This window comes from Tenrec ecaudatus, chromosome 3, assembly GCF_050624435.1.
Source record: "Tenrec ecaudatus isolate mTenEca1 chromosome 3, mTenEca1.hap1, whole genome shotgun sequence".
Classification (NCBI taxonomy): domain Eukaryota; kingdom Metazoa; phylum Chordata; class Mammalia; order Afrosoricida; family Tenrecidae; genus Tenrec; species Tenrec ecaudatus.
The window spans coordinates 23,454,430-23,470,758 of NC_134532.1; the positions used below are offsets into that span (position 1 = coordinate 23,454,430).

The following is a 16,329-nucleotide window of genomic DNA, read 5'->3' on the forward strand; positions in this document are numbered from 1 at the left end:
TAAGTCCGCAGACACTGTTTTGATTGATAGTCAGGCACCATCTGGTTTCTTCACCACTTTTCCGTAGCACCCTTATATCAAGAGATCATTTCATTAAGCGGAGGATCAAGCAGGGCCATGATGTAAGAACGGATTGTTCTTAAGCTGGGGATAGGATTTAGTGCAAGCTCCAAACCCATTCCTTGATTTATTCTTTTATTTCCTTTTATTTGATAAAATTAAAATGATTTAACTTGGGAACCACTGCACAGGTCATATTGTTCCATAGTTCAATTCTGTCAAAACCAATTGTGCAATTTCTTGCATACTCCTACATGTTTTCCAAATGATAGGGCTCCTTCCTAGACTTCTTGAAATCCTTTCCCTTTTGATCCTCCCCCCTTTGAGCACCCTAAACTCTTGTTATACTTTATTTCCCTTCGGGCTCAACATCCCTAGGTTTCATTTTCTGAAAAATAATAAAATAAATCACACTGCTTCAACACGGTGAGCTCCAATGGCGGCACACCTCTGAGACACAGTCTAATGTAGATGAGTATAAGCAGACGGCAACAGGACAGCCATCACAGGGTTGCCAAGATAATACTTGTCTTCACACAGCACACTCGCTATACCAAGACTTGTTTGTTTGGCAACCAATAGTACAGAGCTCTTGGTACAGCTGTTTTCTTCAACCCCAGACATCATGTGTTTTCCAGCTTAAATCCTCAGGTTACAGAGTCTGGGGTAGTATCCAGTTCCCCCAGTGGAGTTCCCATTTGGGGATCTCACAGATGCAGCTCTGCAGCATGACTTGTACTCTGAGAGTCAGGATTCAGTTTCCCACTGTTCTGTGACATCTGGTCTGGCTTCCCAGGTAACCCCAGAGCCCTAGGTCAGCTCTGCTATCCCAGTGCAAGTCATGAAATACCCTTCCTACCTGTTGATCCCAAGAGCACCTGCAGTCCCTCCTTCCCTCACTTGGCTGTCAGCTCCCCTTTCCCATACCCCAACAGACACACACTTAAGTTCACCCAAAATTGACTGTTCCATCCCCCCTCTTCAGTGCTGCCCACCCCCTACCATCACTAAGCCTCACCCCTTTGAGAGGGCCACCACCCTTTCCAGGGGACCTCACCCCAGATCCATATTGCTCCCACTCAGCATCCTGTCCGCTTTGCCCCCACCAATGGATCCCAGCTACCAGGAGGTCAGGAAGTGCCCTCTGGCCAAATGACCTCCACTATACTTACCTTGAACAGAGGATTTGCAGTTCATGGCACTGGTCCAGCTCTTTCCCAGGCGATCTAGTTCCCACCCAGAAGACCTGATGGCCGCAAACTTGAGCTGTGCCCTTTCTGCTACTTAAAGGCTTGAAGATAAACAGACATCTAGCTGAGAAGCAAAAAAGCCCACATGGAAGAAGCACACCAGCCTGTGTAGTCATGAGGTGCCAAAGGGACCAGGTATAAGGCATCATCCCCCCCCCAAATATATATATACACACACACACATACATACCATAGTGAATGAAGGGGCAAGTCAGAGTGGAGACCCAAAGACCATTTGTCGGCCACTGGAGATCACCTTGCAGAGGGGTCTAGAGGAGGAGATGAGTCAGTCAGGGTGCGATGTAGCACCGATGAGAATTCAGCTTTCCTCTAGTTCCTAAATGCTTTCTCTCCACCCCCCATCCCCCAACTACCATGAACCGAATTCTACCTTGCAAGTCTGGATAGAGCAGAGGTTGTACACTGGTGCATAAAGTAGCTGGAGAAACAGGGAATCCAGGGTGGATGATACCTTTAGGACCAAGGGTGTGAGGGGCGATACTGGGAGAGTAGAGGGAGAGTGGGTTGGAAAAGGGGAACCGATGACAAGGATCTACATGTGACCTCCTCCCTGATGGATGGACAACAGAAAAGGGGGTGAAGGGAGATGCCGGATAGGGCATGACAAAATAATAATCTATAAGTTATCAAGGGCTCCTGAGGGAGGGGGTAGCTGGGAGGGAGGGGAAAAATAAAAGACCTGAAGCAAAGGACTTAAGCGGAGAGCAAATGCTTTGAAAATGATTAGGGCAAAGAATGTACAGATGTCCTTTATACAATTGATGCATTTTTATGGATGGATTGTGATAAGAATTGTATGAGCCCCTAATAAAATGTTTAAAAATAATAATAATAACCTCAGGGAAAAAGTTGACTTGCAGGGGTGCTAAGGCCCCACAGGAGCCTGGATACAGACTGCAGTTAGAGCTGCTGTGCTGACCACTATGGGAGCTCCACTGCCCGTGTTTTGAAATCTGCAGAGACAACTCCAGGTAACACTCCCGACCAATAGTCTGAATGCTTATGACCAGAGAAAATGTTACTGTGTGCCCCACAGAAGTTGGAAGACAGTGTAAGCCCAGGAAACACCTCTCCTGTATGTGATGGGTTGCTGTCAGCAGGGAGATCAGAATACCCATCACCTACATAGGGTACTAATCCATGTGAAGAAAAACGACCTTCTTATGATTTCTGTGGTTTCCTGTAACCTCACAAATAACCTTGTTGTTAGGAAACACTTTTATTCCAGTATTAAATATAGAATATAAAAGTATCTTTTATTCTTTCCCAAATATTCTGAAATGTTATAGGGGAAAGGAGTTTTAGGGATGACATATACTTGTTTCCCTACATGGTCAAAGGAATGACAAGATTCAGGTAGGCCTGGTCTTGATTCCATTGCATGGTAAGCATAGAGACTGTCTTTAATTTCACCAGATCATCTGTGTACTTCTGATGGTAATGGATGTAAAGCTACATTAAACTTAAAATCTGCACAGCTGTCCGCATGATTGGTAGAGGGAAGACCTCAAAGAGAGGGCTGTGTTCTCCCAAGGACTCCACCAGCATCACTTTTCTAGTGTGAGTCCCAGAGGCAGGGGCCCCATTCAGTCCTTTCCACCTTTACATACCATGCACCTCCCACACGCAAATGCCTGACAAGAACCCAAATGAAAGCACAGCATGCATGGACTTAAATTCATATTCCTTCTCACCCGGAGAGCATTTTCTGGGTGTCATGAATCTTATCCACATGAACACGAAGCAAGTGTGGGTTTTCCTCTTTCTGGTAACTCAGGGTGGTGAGTGGTTCAGGGAGTCAAACATGAAGTCTGGGAGTGCAGTATCCGAGCACATGACTAACTGGGTTTCTATGCCCAGCTGTATAGGCCCAGGTGCAGCTACAAGAGTCAGGCCCTGGACTAGTGAGGCCCTCACAGACCCTGTCTCTCACTTGTGCTGTCTCTAGATTCTCTTTAACCAGATAACATGTAACCTGGAAAGGCTCCAGTAAAGGGTCAGGAGTGGATTGGGGTAATATGGGATAATGGGGGCACAAAATATAATCCAGCTCTCCAGTACTGAGTCAGCATCACCAGGGACACCTCCCAGAACCACATTTATTTAAAACTGAGCTCTGTGAATCCTGAGGGCACAGCTATGTATTACTGAGCAAGTTACAGTGCTGGGAAGTCAGTGTGAACACAGACACAAACTCCGTTTCAGCCGAGGCAAGGAATGAAGGCAGTGAGGCTTTCCTCTCAGAAATTGTGGTTTCCCCACCTTGTCAGCACTTCTCCAGGGACCACCTTGCATAGACTCTAGGGAAACTTCATGCATCTGACCATGCCTTCTTTTCACTGGAATAGGTTTTGTCTATCTTTCACCAGGCAGATTTCAGAGCACTATGTATTGTTCAGACCTCAGTGTACAATTCAGATACTACCTACTGTCATTTGTTGTCAAAGTTAGAAATATTTAATGCAGTAAAAAAAGATCACATTGAGTCTCAAATTTTGTCCATACCCTCAGATATATCTTCATTTTTTTCATTCTAATGTATACTCACTACTGCACATTGTGCAATAATTTCCTCTTAGAACACCCTAGAAAATATTGTCTATGCCAATACTGTTGTTAGGAGACAAATAATTATTAAAAAATTCTCAAAAAAACGAATTCAAAAGAAAAAAGTACAAAGTAAGGTAAGGTTCTTGCTTCATTTTTCTGCAGGTACATATCTATTTTTCTGACATCATTTATTGAAGATGGCATCTGCTTCCCATTTAATATTTGGGAGGCCCTTATCAAAGATCAGTTGCCTGTATGCTGATGTTTTTATTTCTGGGTCTTCAGCTCTTTGCCATTGGTCTGATTATCTGTCATTATGCCAGTACCACTCTTGACTACAGTGGCCGTAAAGTATGTGCAAAGTTCAGGTAGAGCAGGCACTCCAAATAGCCTGATCTAAATACTTCCCCTTTCCTTTGTAAAGAATGCAACCTAAATCCTGTGAAATATCTTTATTGTCTTTGAGCCAGATTTTTTTACCAGTATTTTATTGTGGCATATATCTCAATATCAAAATCTATATAAATAGCTATGTCTGTAGATTATACTTCCTTGAGCTTGTGCCCTTTCTGCTACTTTTTCCAAGTGCAGTGGGCTTAGTGGTTAAAATCCTACTGTAGTTTACTGACACTGAGAGAAACCAAGGAGGGTATTTGCAAAGTCACTATACAGCCAGAGCTTTCCTTCTGCGTGAGATCACTGGTGTGTGATGTAACATGACTTCCTGTGGAGAGTTTCCCATCTTAACTGAATTTTTATTTTTAAATTTTGTAGATTTATGTCAAGAAAGCTTAGAAACGCAGGTAAAAGTTTGTTACCCAAACCCATTACAGCTACTGATAACTATCCTACAAGAAATCATTGATGACACATGAGCTCTTCATTTTTTTAAAAGCTTTTTTATGATTTTAAAACTTTACAGAGTAAATTGGATTCCATTCAATTCATACATTAATTGAAATTCCCAAGACATACCAGCATTCTTCCCACTTCAATCCTCCTTGTGTTTTTATATTATTCATCCTTCTTTCCTATTCCTTCTTACTTTCAAAAGTTCTTATCCATAAGCAAATGCTGTCCTTTTCATTTAGTATCATTGATTTTTCTAAGGAGTGTATACCTCTCAGATGTAATTCTTACCCTCCAAGCCTGTATATTGTTGGGCTGAAATCTGAGTCAGAGGAGCGAGTACAGGTCCAAGAGTGAAGAGTCACTAGAAGCCATAATCTCGGGATTCCAAGTCTACATCAGACCAGTAAGCATGATTTAATTTATGATTTTGGTTTGTTCCAGTTTCTTCTCCCAATCGAATCAGGACCTTCTTTTGTGATCCCTTTAGAGTAATTAGCAGTGGAAGCTGGGCACCATCTAGTTCTTCTTGTCTCAGGGTTGTGGAGGCTGAGGTTCACTCTGGTCCATTCATCATCAGGATGAATTATTCCCACACATCTTCTTTACCACACTTACTACAAACATAGGGGTTTTCTCCTATTAATTTGTAGATGTTTTGAGATTTCCTTTATGAATGAAGCCTTTGCCACATTCACCACATACATTGGGGTTTCTCTCCAGTATGAGTTCGCTGATGAACTGTGAGTCCATCCTTCCTGAGGAAGGCTTTTCCACATTGACTACATACATGGGATTTCTCTCTTATGAGTTCGCTGATGAACAGTGAGAGCAGTCTTTGTGATGAAGACTTTTCCACATTATCTACAAACATGGGATTTCTCTCCAGTATGAGTTCGCTGATGAACAGTGAGTCCATCCTTCCTGAGAAAGGCTTTTCCACATTGATTACATACATGGTATTTCTCTCCAGTATTAATTCGCTGATGAACACTGAGAGCAGTCTTCTGCATAAAGCCTTTGCCACAATGACCACATACATGGTGTTTCTCTCCAGTATGAGTTCGCTGATGAACAGTGAGTCTATCCTTCCTAAGGAAGGCTTTTCCACATTGACTACATACATGGGATTTCTCTCCAGTATGAATTAGCTGATGAACAGTGAGAGCAGTCTTCTGGATAAAGCATTTGCCACATTCACCACATACATGGGGTTTCTCTCCAGTATGAGTTCTCTGATGAACAGTGAGAGAAATCTTCTGGATAAAGGCTTTGCCACATTCACCACATACATGAGGTTTCTCTCCAGTATGAGTTCGCTGATGAACAGTGAGTCCATCCTTCCTGAGGAAGGCTTTTCCACATTGACTACATACATGGGATTTCTCTCCAGTATGAGTTCGCTGATGAACAGTGAGAGTACACTTGTGCATAAAGCCTTTGCCACATTCATCACATACATGGGGTTTCTCTCCATTATGAGTTCGCTGATGAAAAGTGAGAGAAATCTTCTGGATATAGGCTTTGCCACATTCACCACATACATGGGGTTTCTCTCCAGTATGAGTTCGCTGATGAACAGTGAGAGCACTCTTCTGGCTAAAGCCTTTGCCACATTCACCACATACATGGGGTTTCCCTCCAGTATGAGTTCGCTGATGACTAGTGAGAACATCCTTCCTGAGAAAGGCTTTTCCACATTGATCACATACATGGGATTTCTCTCCAGTATGAATTCGCTGATGAACACTACGCTTACTCTTCCTGATAAAAGCTTTTCCATATTCAGCACATACACAGGGTTTCTCTCCAAGATGAGTTTGCTGATGAACAGTAAGCATACTCTTTCTGATAAACGCTTTTCCACATTCACCACATGCGTGGGGTTTCTCTCCAGTATGAGTTTGCTGATGCACAGTGAGATCATTCCTCCTGATAAAAGTTTTTCCACATATGTGGGGTTTCTCTCCAGTATGAGTTCGCTGATGAACAGTGAGAACAGTCTTCCTGAGAAAGCCTTTTCCACATTCACCACATACATGGGGCTTCTCACCAGTATGAGTTTGGTGGTGAACAGTAAGACCATCTTTCCTGAAAAAGGCTTTTCCACATTGACCACATACATGGGGTTTCTCTCCAGTATGAGTTAGCTGATGAACAGTAAGCTTACTCTTCCTGAGAAATGCTTTTCCACATTCACCACATACGTGGGGTTTCTCTCCATTATGAATATGCTGAGGAGCAGTCAGATCACTCTTCCTGGTGAAGCCTTTCCTACATTCACTGCATACATAGGACATTGCTGCCACATGAGGTTCCTGATGTCCCTTGAGGCATGATACACTGTGAAAAGTTTTCCCACATTGCAAGCATTTTCCTAGCTTTTGTCCTTCATGACTTTTTTGATAATGTTCATTGAGTTTGAACATTTTCTTGAATATTTGCCCACACTGACTACATTCATAGGTCTTATCTAGTACATCAATAATCTGCTGCTCATAGAGCACAGAGTCCTCGATGAAGGCTGTTCCACATTTATCGCCTGTGTGTGGTTTCTCAATTTCATCACAATCCTGATGCTGACTGCATTGTGACTTCATGAGCCTGGGTGGTTCACACTCAGGGAATTTCATTTCAGTACAAAATTGCTCTTGTTCAATGTGGAGAAAAGTTTTCTCATCTTCACTGAGCACACCTGACTTGTGGATTTTGTTGCTTCTGTTCTGATTTAATTCTAGAATGATTAAATTTGATTTTATAATTTTTTCATGTAATCCAAACATCTCATAAGTTTCCTTTAGAGGAAAATTATTTTTATGCTGAGAATATGTATTAAATTTATAGCATTGTTCTATTCTGTCCATGCATCTTTCACATTGCAAGTGCTCAAGCAAATGATCATCATCTTTCTGGGTTTCTATAAAAGAACAGAACATTGACTCTTTTCAACATCTTGATTTACAATGGACCCCTTAAAAAATGCATTGATTTAAAGTAGATCTTTAGTGACAACCCTCTTATATGAATATAAATAAAACACTATGCTTACTGTTTATTGCCCATTGGACAAAATACCATCATGTAAACAATCCAAATGATAAAAACAGTTATTATAGAAATCAGGTTGGATATGAAAGTGATGAATGGACACAGATTTGATATATGCTTAAAGATGTACATGAAAACATACAACAAACATAGCGGAAGGACGAGATTGAGACCAATAGACCACAGGAGTGAGAAGACTTGCTAATTCCAATTGGTAGAGGTTAGATGTATCCATTTCATCAATCTAAATGAAAAACAACTAAGTACTAGATAAAGTTGGGAATGTGAAACATGTCGAATGTCCTACTTGGGAGAAAACCATTTTTACAGGTATATATGAAAGGGATTATGGCACAGAAACACATTCTTTATGTTCATGGAGTCTGTATTCTAGCTCACAGCACTCATCTTACAGTGTTGTTCTGTGGTGGCGTGCAGGTTGCTGTGATGCCAGAAGCACTGCCACCCAGTGTTTCAAATACAAGCAGGACCACCCATGGTGCACAGGTCTTAGTGGATTCTCCAGAAATAGGGACTGGGAGGAAGACCTGGTGATCGACTTCTGGAACATGAACCCCTCAGGTTTAATGGCAATGAAATAACACTGAGGAAGTACTAAATCCTTAAAGTACACTCAACAGTACTGATGTGGATGGAGGATGAGCTTTGGGGACCTTAAGTGCTTGACATGCCATGACTGAAAATGAGAAAAAAAATAGCTGCTAACATCCTCTAATTGGAAAATGGCACACATGCAATATTTTCATGAAAATTTTGTAAGTTGTCAAAACAAAATGGAATGGTAAAATTTGATAGTGTATGCATTATTCAGCTTTAATAGACTGGTACTGGCTATTTTTAATTAGATAATCAAGTAGTTTATAAAGCTGAGATTGACAAAATTCAAGAAGATTGTCATCATATTCATTATCCAAAAAAACACTTCAATATTTTCCCTGATGTATAATTTTGTCCGTGGTAGGCTAATATTCATATGCCTGCCAGCAAGACCAGTTAGTCCAAGTGTTATTTAGTTTTGTGCACCAATTAAAGCAAACATAGAAGCATTCACTAAGTTGGAGAAGAGTCCCAGTCAAATTCTCTAATTAAATATCGCCACAATATCCTCTCATTATAGTGCTACCTTAATGATACTTCATACATGCACATGACTAATTATTACCTGCCAGCAGCTGAAAGTACAAAAGCAGACATGTTGTTGTTATTGTTCTCCCCACTCAGGAGACAGTTACTCCACTCCACCTACTCTCAGCACTGGTCTTAAGTTGCTCATCCAATTATTTCAGGATCTCCCGGGTAAAGATCTGCCTACTTTGTTAGGCAGGTAGGTGTCTGCCTGTGTGTGTGTGTGTGGGGGGGGGTGGGCTGCATGCTCTGAGATTACATAAACTGGTGAAAGAATGCAAGGCCTTTTTATTTCTGCTCTTCAATTACACAACTGTCCTTTAGGACCCAACCAGAGGGCATTTAAGAGACAAAGTGATAATTGATACCTTGAGTGACAGCAACAAAGGGAACCTGATTGCTTTTAAAGCTAGGCATCTTTCAGCTGAGTAGAAGAAGTCAGGCGCCTGTAGCAGCTGTATACTAACAACTTACTGGAGGGCAGTTGTGGGGAAAACTCTATGTGGAGATTGTGCATTAGCAGTTCTAGCTTTGGGGCTTGTGGAGGCTTTCTGCCAACACTAGTACTGGTCTTCCAAGTCCTGTATTCAGGAGTATAGAGATAAGGCTGCTTACACTTTCATCCAGGTTCTGTTTTCCACAACAATGAAATTGAGGGGAGAAGGGGAGAAGGGATAAAGGAGAGCTGATATCAAGGAATTCAAGAAGAAAATGTTTTCAAATGGTGGTAGCAATTGTACAGTACTGCGCCATGTAATTGAACTATGGGAAGTTATGATATCTATAAGAGCTCGCAATAAAATATTTTTAAAAATATATTGAAAAATTTACATGAATTTTTCAGCCTGACATTGATCAACCATACAATCATGTACACTGATGAATGTAAAATTTGGGGAAAGTATCAGTAATTGGAAAATGTGATCTTAGTCACAGAAATGACACACAAGTTTACTGATAAAATTTTGAGACTAATGATGAATTCATAGCAAATTCCTTACTAAACACCAGAAATGGAAACTATACATATGGAGCTTTCAGAATGGAACAAATGAAAATCAAATCAACCACATCTAAAAAAAAAAAATGGTGGTGACGCTTATTAGTCAAAACACGCCCATGGGTTAACTGTGGAACAGATCATAAATTGCTCAAATCCAAGTAGAAGCTATCCAAAGTAGCTAGAGCACAAAGCTTAGAGACTATGTAAAGAATAAACTTGAGGAATAAAAGACTGACTGAAGACTAATGACAGAGAGCAGATGGGATGTGGGATGACATGAAAGCCAACTTCCATATGGAAACCAAAAGGCTACTCAAAAGACAGAAAAGAAAAGAAAGCAATATTGAATATACTATGCATTGTTTGAATAACTAATAAAATCTATTGGAATATGTTGCAAAAATGTTCTTTACAAGCAGCAACGGTCATCTTTCGTGTATTGGACCTGTTAAGAAGGGGTGGGCCTAAGAAGACACACTGTATACTAAGGAATCTACAGCAAACATGTGCTTAATGAAAAAAGCAAGAATATAAGATGTTAAAAATGCCCTTTCCACTTAGAAAATTACTAGAGGAATAGACAACTTAAAATAAAAATCTTCCAGGTACAAAAATATTGAAGGTACAGTGCTAAAGTATGTTCTAAGCTGATAACAATTTTCTTGTTAGGAAGATGATTTTAGATACCTAAAAATAACAGAAGTCATAAATGTGTTTTAACAAGAGGAATAAAATATGGAGAAACATGTCTGTTAAAGAATTCCAACAGAGCAGGCAATTTGACCATCTCTCTAAGAAAACAGAAAGAACAGATGTCACCTGCATGAAGAAAACTTTAAAGGAACAGGACAACGAATGAGAAAATGGACACCAAAACCTTCAGAGAAACTCCAAGGGGGGAAGCTAAGGAAGCCCAAAGGAGACCGTTTATGATGGGAGTTCAAGATGCAAGACGGTGCTGCATACTGCAAATGGCAATCCATTCTGACTCAGTAGGGGAGGAATGTGCTGTATTCAGAGGAGTTATAAATTCAGAGTTCTCTGTTTGGAGAGAGGCGTGCAAGACAGATTTTCATAGTAAAGTGGAAACATAAAAGAAGGGAAAATTTCAGAATGTTAAAGAAAATTATGGAAGCAAACATACAATAGTGGAAAACAAGAAAATGGAAATCTAATCTCATAAGAGCTACAGGTGTACTTCTCTCAACATCTAGGACAAGTGAACTCTCACATTCAAAGTAGCACACACTTTTATGCATTTTTGGACCCCTATCATAGATATGAGGCCTTCTCCCTGTTGAATCAACTACCCCAGCCAATTCCCCTTAAGGTATTTTGACCATGCCTCTGAGGAAATTCCATTATACCTTGCGTCAAATACCAAACACAGTTCTCTTGTTTCAATCGAAAGGTTCTGGGTTGACAACTCGATAACCTGTTTATGAGAAATTACTGAATCTTAAGACACCAACATTAATGTAAAGCTTGTAAAGTCTGCAGAATTTTGTATTTTTAGGAAAATAATGCTCAAAGGAACAAAGTAAATAGTGTTCTCTCAAGGGCAGAAGACCTAACCCACTAACCTAGGATGAGACAATGCAATGAGAATCTACCTCTTTGAGAATACCACAAACACCGCAAAGTTTTAACATATAAGACAGGAAAAGCCAGTGACGAGGTCAATGACTTGAGAGTTCTCCTCACCAATGGAAACCAGGTTGTGATAGTTCTCCAACATCACATCCTGATACAGGGTTTTCTGAGCAGGGTTCAGGAGCTGCCATTCCTCCCGGGTGAACTTTACAGCCACATCGTTGAATGTCAGTGGTTCCTGTAGTAAGGGGAGTTTATTTAATGGAGTATTTTACACTTGAAGATTTTAAAAATATATCTTACAATAAAGAAAGCAAAACAGTAATAAAACTGTTGCGGTAGCTCATTCCATAATGTGTCATTAACTGAGGACATGGCAGACAATATTTCACCTTGTTTCTACATTCACGACCATCGGCCCAGAAAACTAGGCCTATTTTTAGAAAGATCTCCAGTGTTCTGAGAAATGTTTTCAAATACATATTCTCCAGGTCAAATAATGTGCCCCTTACAATAGCTAGCTCTACATTAAGGAGCAGATTTAAAGAAGCTCCCATAGTAGATGAATCACTTCTGTGCCTGGCTACTTCACTATGCAAGAAAGTTATCTGGAGGTCCGAGCAATGAGGTTCTAGAGCCAGCCCAACATAAATATAGCAAACACCTGGGAGGGCACAGGGCCGGTTTGAAGTCAACTAACACTAGGTTAAGATGGTAACTCAGCATCTTGATTGTTTATAATTTTACCCACTTGAGATATGACCCATTAACTATGTACATGCTAACTGCATGACATGAATGCCTTATGGAAAGATCTGTAAGCTCCATTATATATACCCATTGGAAAATATATTCACTCCCTCAGGTCTGACATGGGAAGAGAGCCCCTGTGTCCGGCTGTCTGCTCTCTGTCTTTTAATATTTGCCACAACTGCAATGTCACTCCGAGGATAACTTTTGGAGTGTTGGGGACCCCAGTGTCCGAAAATAATGCACCCCCTCATAAAATAAGAATTTCGAGGTCCAGTAACATTATTTGAATGTTCTAGAAATAGCTCAGCTTTATAATCACTCAAAGTAGATAAACACCTGTTTGTTATTAAATGGAATTAGGGTTTCTAACGGCATCACCATTATAAGAGGCTCGGTACCTTTAGTGGCAACATGTACCGGGAACAGTGCAGATGGGGGCGGTCAAACATACCTCAACTCTCCAACATTTTCTGTCAACACTAAAAAAAGACAGTCCTTCCACACCACTCTGTCTCACTTCTGGGTTTGATAATCTGTTGCTGTGGTCACACAACACTCAATAGATCAAAGTGGTCTATTAATGAACAAGGTACAACTCGGGATCAGGAAAAAGAAGCCATAACTCAGAACCAAGATCAGAATGTTCACAGACATTATCTCCCTTCCTAAATGCAGAACAACTTTCTAAGTTCTTAATGGCCACCTTAGGACAAGCTCCTCTTGACAACCTTAGGACAAATTCTCTCAGCCACCTTTGGAGCGAATTACCTTAACTTTAATTGCAAGGTCCTCTTGAACCTGCCATCTTTCACTACATGCTCCCCAAGGGGGTCCTCCTAGTTCTTTTGGGTGGATCTCTGGAGCCTTCCTAACCTTGGCTAGGCAGGGAAGGTGCTGGTTGGCCCAATAAGCCATCATATTAAGAGGGAGAGAGAGAACTGCCTGCAGGCATGGATTGAGAAAGACAGTGAGGCATTATCCTGTCATTTGAGCTGCTGATTTGGGGTTGTTAGCCGCTGCAGCCACACAGTTCAGAAGGAATCCATGGATTAGGGATTTGCAGCTTCCAGATATTCATGAGCCATTTCTTTGAATGACAACTGCGAGCCGCCTGTGTGAACTTACTTGAAAGTTTCCTCCACTCCATGAGCCAAAAGCTTGTTGGTCTGACCTTCCCATTTGGGTTCCTCAGCCCCTGCAACCTATTATCGGACCAGATTCAACAACTTCACCTTGTGAGGCAGTGTACTGTTGTCCTGGTGATCTGGTTCATCAGCCTTTGCAAACACATCAATGAGGAGAACCTTCCAGACCAGCGGTTCTCAATCTATGGCTCTCAACCCCTTTGGGGGTCTAATGACACTTTCACAGGGGTCTCCTAAGACCAGTGGAACACACATATTTCCAATGGTCTTAGGAACCAAGATACCGCTCCTCCTCTATCTTTATCCAGGCAAGTCCACTCACATGCAGATACGCCCACATATGAGTACCGGGTGTGAAGACTATTACCCATGCTACACATGCTTCAAAACAAAATTTCATTTTTTTGTCATTAGAAAGAATTATTTCACAACATAATGACATATTGTTTTGTGATTAATCACTATGCTTTAATTATGGTCAATTTGTAACAATGAAAACACATCCTGCTTACATTATAATTCATAACTGTAGCAAAATTATACTTATGAAGTAATAACGAAAATAATTTTATGATTTGTGGTCATAACGTGAGAAACTGTACTAAAAGGTTGCGGCAGTAGGAAGGTTGAGAACCACTGCTCCAGAGTGATACCTGACCTATGGATTTGGGACTCACCAGCTTCCACACCTTGAAGAGGGATTTATTTACTTGATGGCTATTTAGTTTTGTGAGATACAGCAGGGCAAATCATGGAGCATCCTGAAGCTCTATCTCATAGGGACAGGTCTACTGCTGGTCCTGCAAAATGAACTGTAATACTCATGGATCAAGAGCTATACCAATGAAGATAATGACCAGGGCACATGGGACACAGTGACAGAGCCAAAAAAGAGCTTTCCAGCCAAGATCGAGGAACAGGCCGGCAAAAACCAGAGGACAATCTCAATAACGCGCTGATATAGATGAACTGATAAAGATGGAACAAAGAAATGAGCCTATATTCAGAAGGCACAGTGTCTGAGAGGGACACAGAGAACAGGCCTGCTCTGAAGGAGCGCAAATCTGCCTACATGTTTCCTTAACATGAATCCCAATGTCTATCCTATTGATTCTGTTAGCAAGTTACATTTTGTTACTTAATAAAACTTGTGCCTGTGATTCTGGACTGTAATTTCTATGTGGCCACTGCAAAAAATTAATGATCTGCGAAGGAGAGAATTGTGTAAATATAACTGCTGTCAGAACTGGAAACCCATTGGAGGGTAGATTTACGTTTAAGTTCTGCCTCACATGAATCAGGGCTGATGCTGATGGATGGTTCTCTCTCCTACATCTCTAATTAGAGGAAGTGAGAAGCCATCAACCATTTTAAAATTAGTATTCCTACAAGGCCCATTTCAGAGGCATTAATGGGAATGCTGCAGTTTGGGATATTATTCAACACCACCTTCAGAAAGAACCATTACGGAAACTCACTCAGACAAAAAAAAAACCCGTGGAATAACGGACTCTCCTAAAGAAGTGATCTTATTTCTCTTTAAAAACTTAGCATAGTGTTAAATTTGAATGATTCTCATGGGTTGGCCATAAAATAATGAATTATCAGTTGAAAGCTAATATCATCCAAAGAATCCTTAGTGATGTATTATGTTCAATGTCAGTAGTTTAGTGTTATTCCTGTGATCAACATATTCCTAATCTTCTCCATCCCAATGTTGAAGTAAGAGTAAAAGTTCATCTCTAACTTCTACTACTTCAAATTTCCACTATCCAGTGAACTGAATCAGTATTATACAGGCTTCTACACTTCTAGTAAGTAATACAGAAAAGGAAAAAATGCATCAGAATTACCTGAGTCTTGGTCATTTTCTTTGGTCCTTGTAACACTGCCAGCAACTGGGATGTTCTATGTTTTTCTTATCTGTATCAGCTCCAATGATGCTCATGAATTTCAGCCTCTCAGGAGGACATCCCAGAAATAATAATACCCAAACCAGGCATTTCTTCCTTCTTCCTCTAAGCTGCTGGTTGGTGAAAATCTGCAGGCTGATGGGAGGATACAATGTGAGTAGTTTAGGTCCAGATGCTGTAAGTGTTCCTGTCCATCTTCTTAACACAGTCCCCAATACTGTTAACGGTCTCCTTATTGAGTGACAGAAAACATCTTAATACCATGAGCAATAAAAGCTAAAACTCATAATTTTCAGACTTATGTGTAAAAGATGACTTTATAATAAATAGAGATTGGGTAATCAAATACACATGTCAAAAATAAGAAACAACCTGGACCGCTACCTCAAAACACATGAAATATCAATTCCTTACTGTGTGACTCTCAAGGAGAATGACAAATCAATGAACCTTTATGATGATTATGTTAATTAAAGAATCTGGAAAATTTGAAATGGGCTATATAAAGAACTATTTAAAACTGAATGCTGTTTTTCTAGAGCTGTAAATTCTACAATCACTTTAGAAACACTTTAAAACTCACCATCAAGTAGAGTTACACATATAAGCAACGATAGGACACAAGAGAACGGTTCACAGTGTTCCCGAGACTATAGAGGCACTACAGGCAGCTAATGGGTTAGCAGTCCTACACTTAACACTTGTCAAAAACCACAGCTCCATATTAAACACATATATCACCTATTAGTTTGAAATTCATATATATATATGTAGAAGTATACATTCCCCCATAGTGAGTGCACTTTTGAACTCCAAGACAAAGAACATTTTTATTGTAGCATTATTTGCAGTAACTCAATGCAGTTAGTTGCCTGTAAATCTTTCTAGTGATGGCCCCTTAACTCCTTCCAAATATTTAGGTGGGTGTGTCATCCGTCAATGTGATTGAGGAAAAGGAGATCTGGTGGCATAGTGGTTACTGTTGGGCTTCTAATAGC

The 16,329-nt window shown here is 40.6% G+C and overlaps 2 protein-coding genes across 3 annotated transcripts in view; one reads left to right on the plus strand and one right to left on the minus strand.

Moving 5' to 3' along the window:
• The window catches only part of LOC142443180 (uncharacterized), a 245,514-nt gene that overhangs the window by 78,402 nt on the left and 150,783 nt on the right, over positions 1–16,329 (plus strand). The window lies entirely within an intron of this gene.
• LOC142442562 (uncharacterized) lies at positions 1,141–15,460 on the minus strand. Of its 2 annotated transcripts, XM_075543655.1 has the most exons (3): positions 15,272–15,460; positions 11,632–11,758; positions 4,815–7,647 (listed from the first exon to the last, which is right to left on the minus strand). In XM_075543655.1, exons 1-3 carry the CDS (start codon positions 15,284–15,286, stop codon positions 5,591–5,593), a joined length of 2,199 nt encoding a protein of 732 aa, XP_075399770.1. In that variant the 5' UTR covers positions 15,287–15,460; the 3' UTR covers positions 4,815–5,590. The 2 variants fall into 2 exon arrangements, 1 of the variants encoding a protein (XP_075399770.1); XR_012783435.1 differs by lacking the exons at positions 4,815–7,647; positions 15,272–15,460 and adding an exon at positions 1,141–1,579 and having other exon boundaries at positions 11,632–11,761.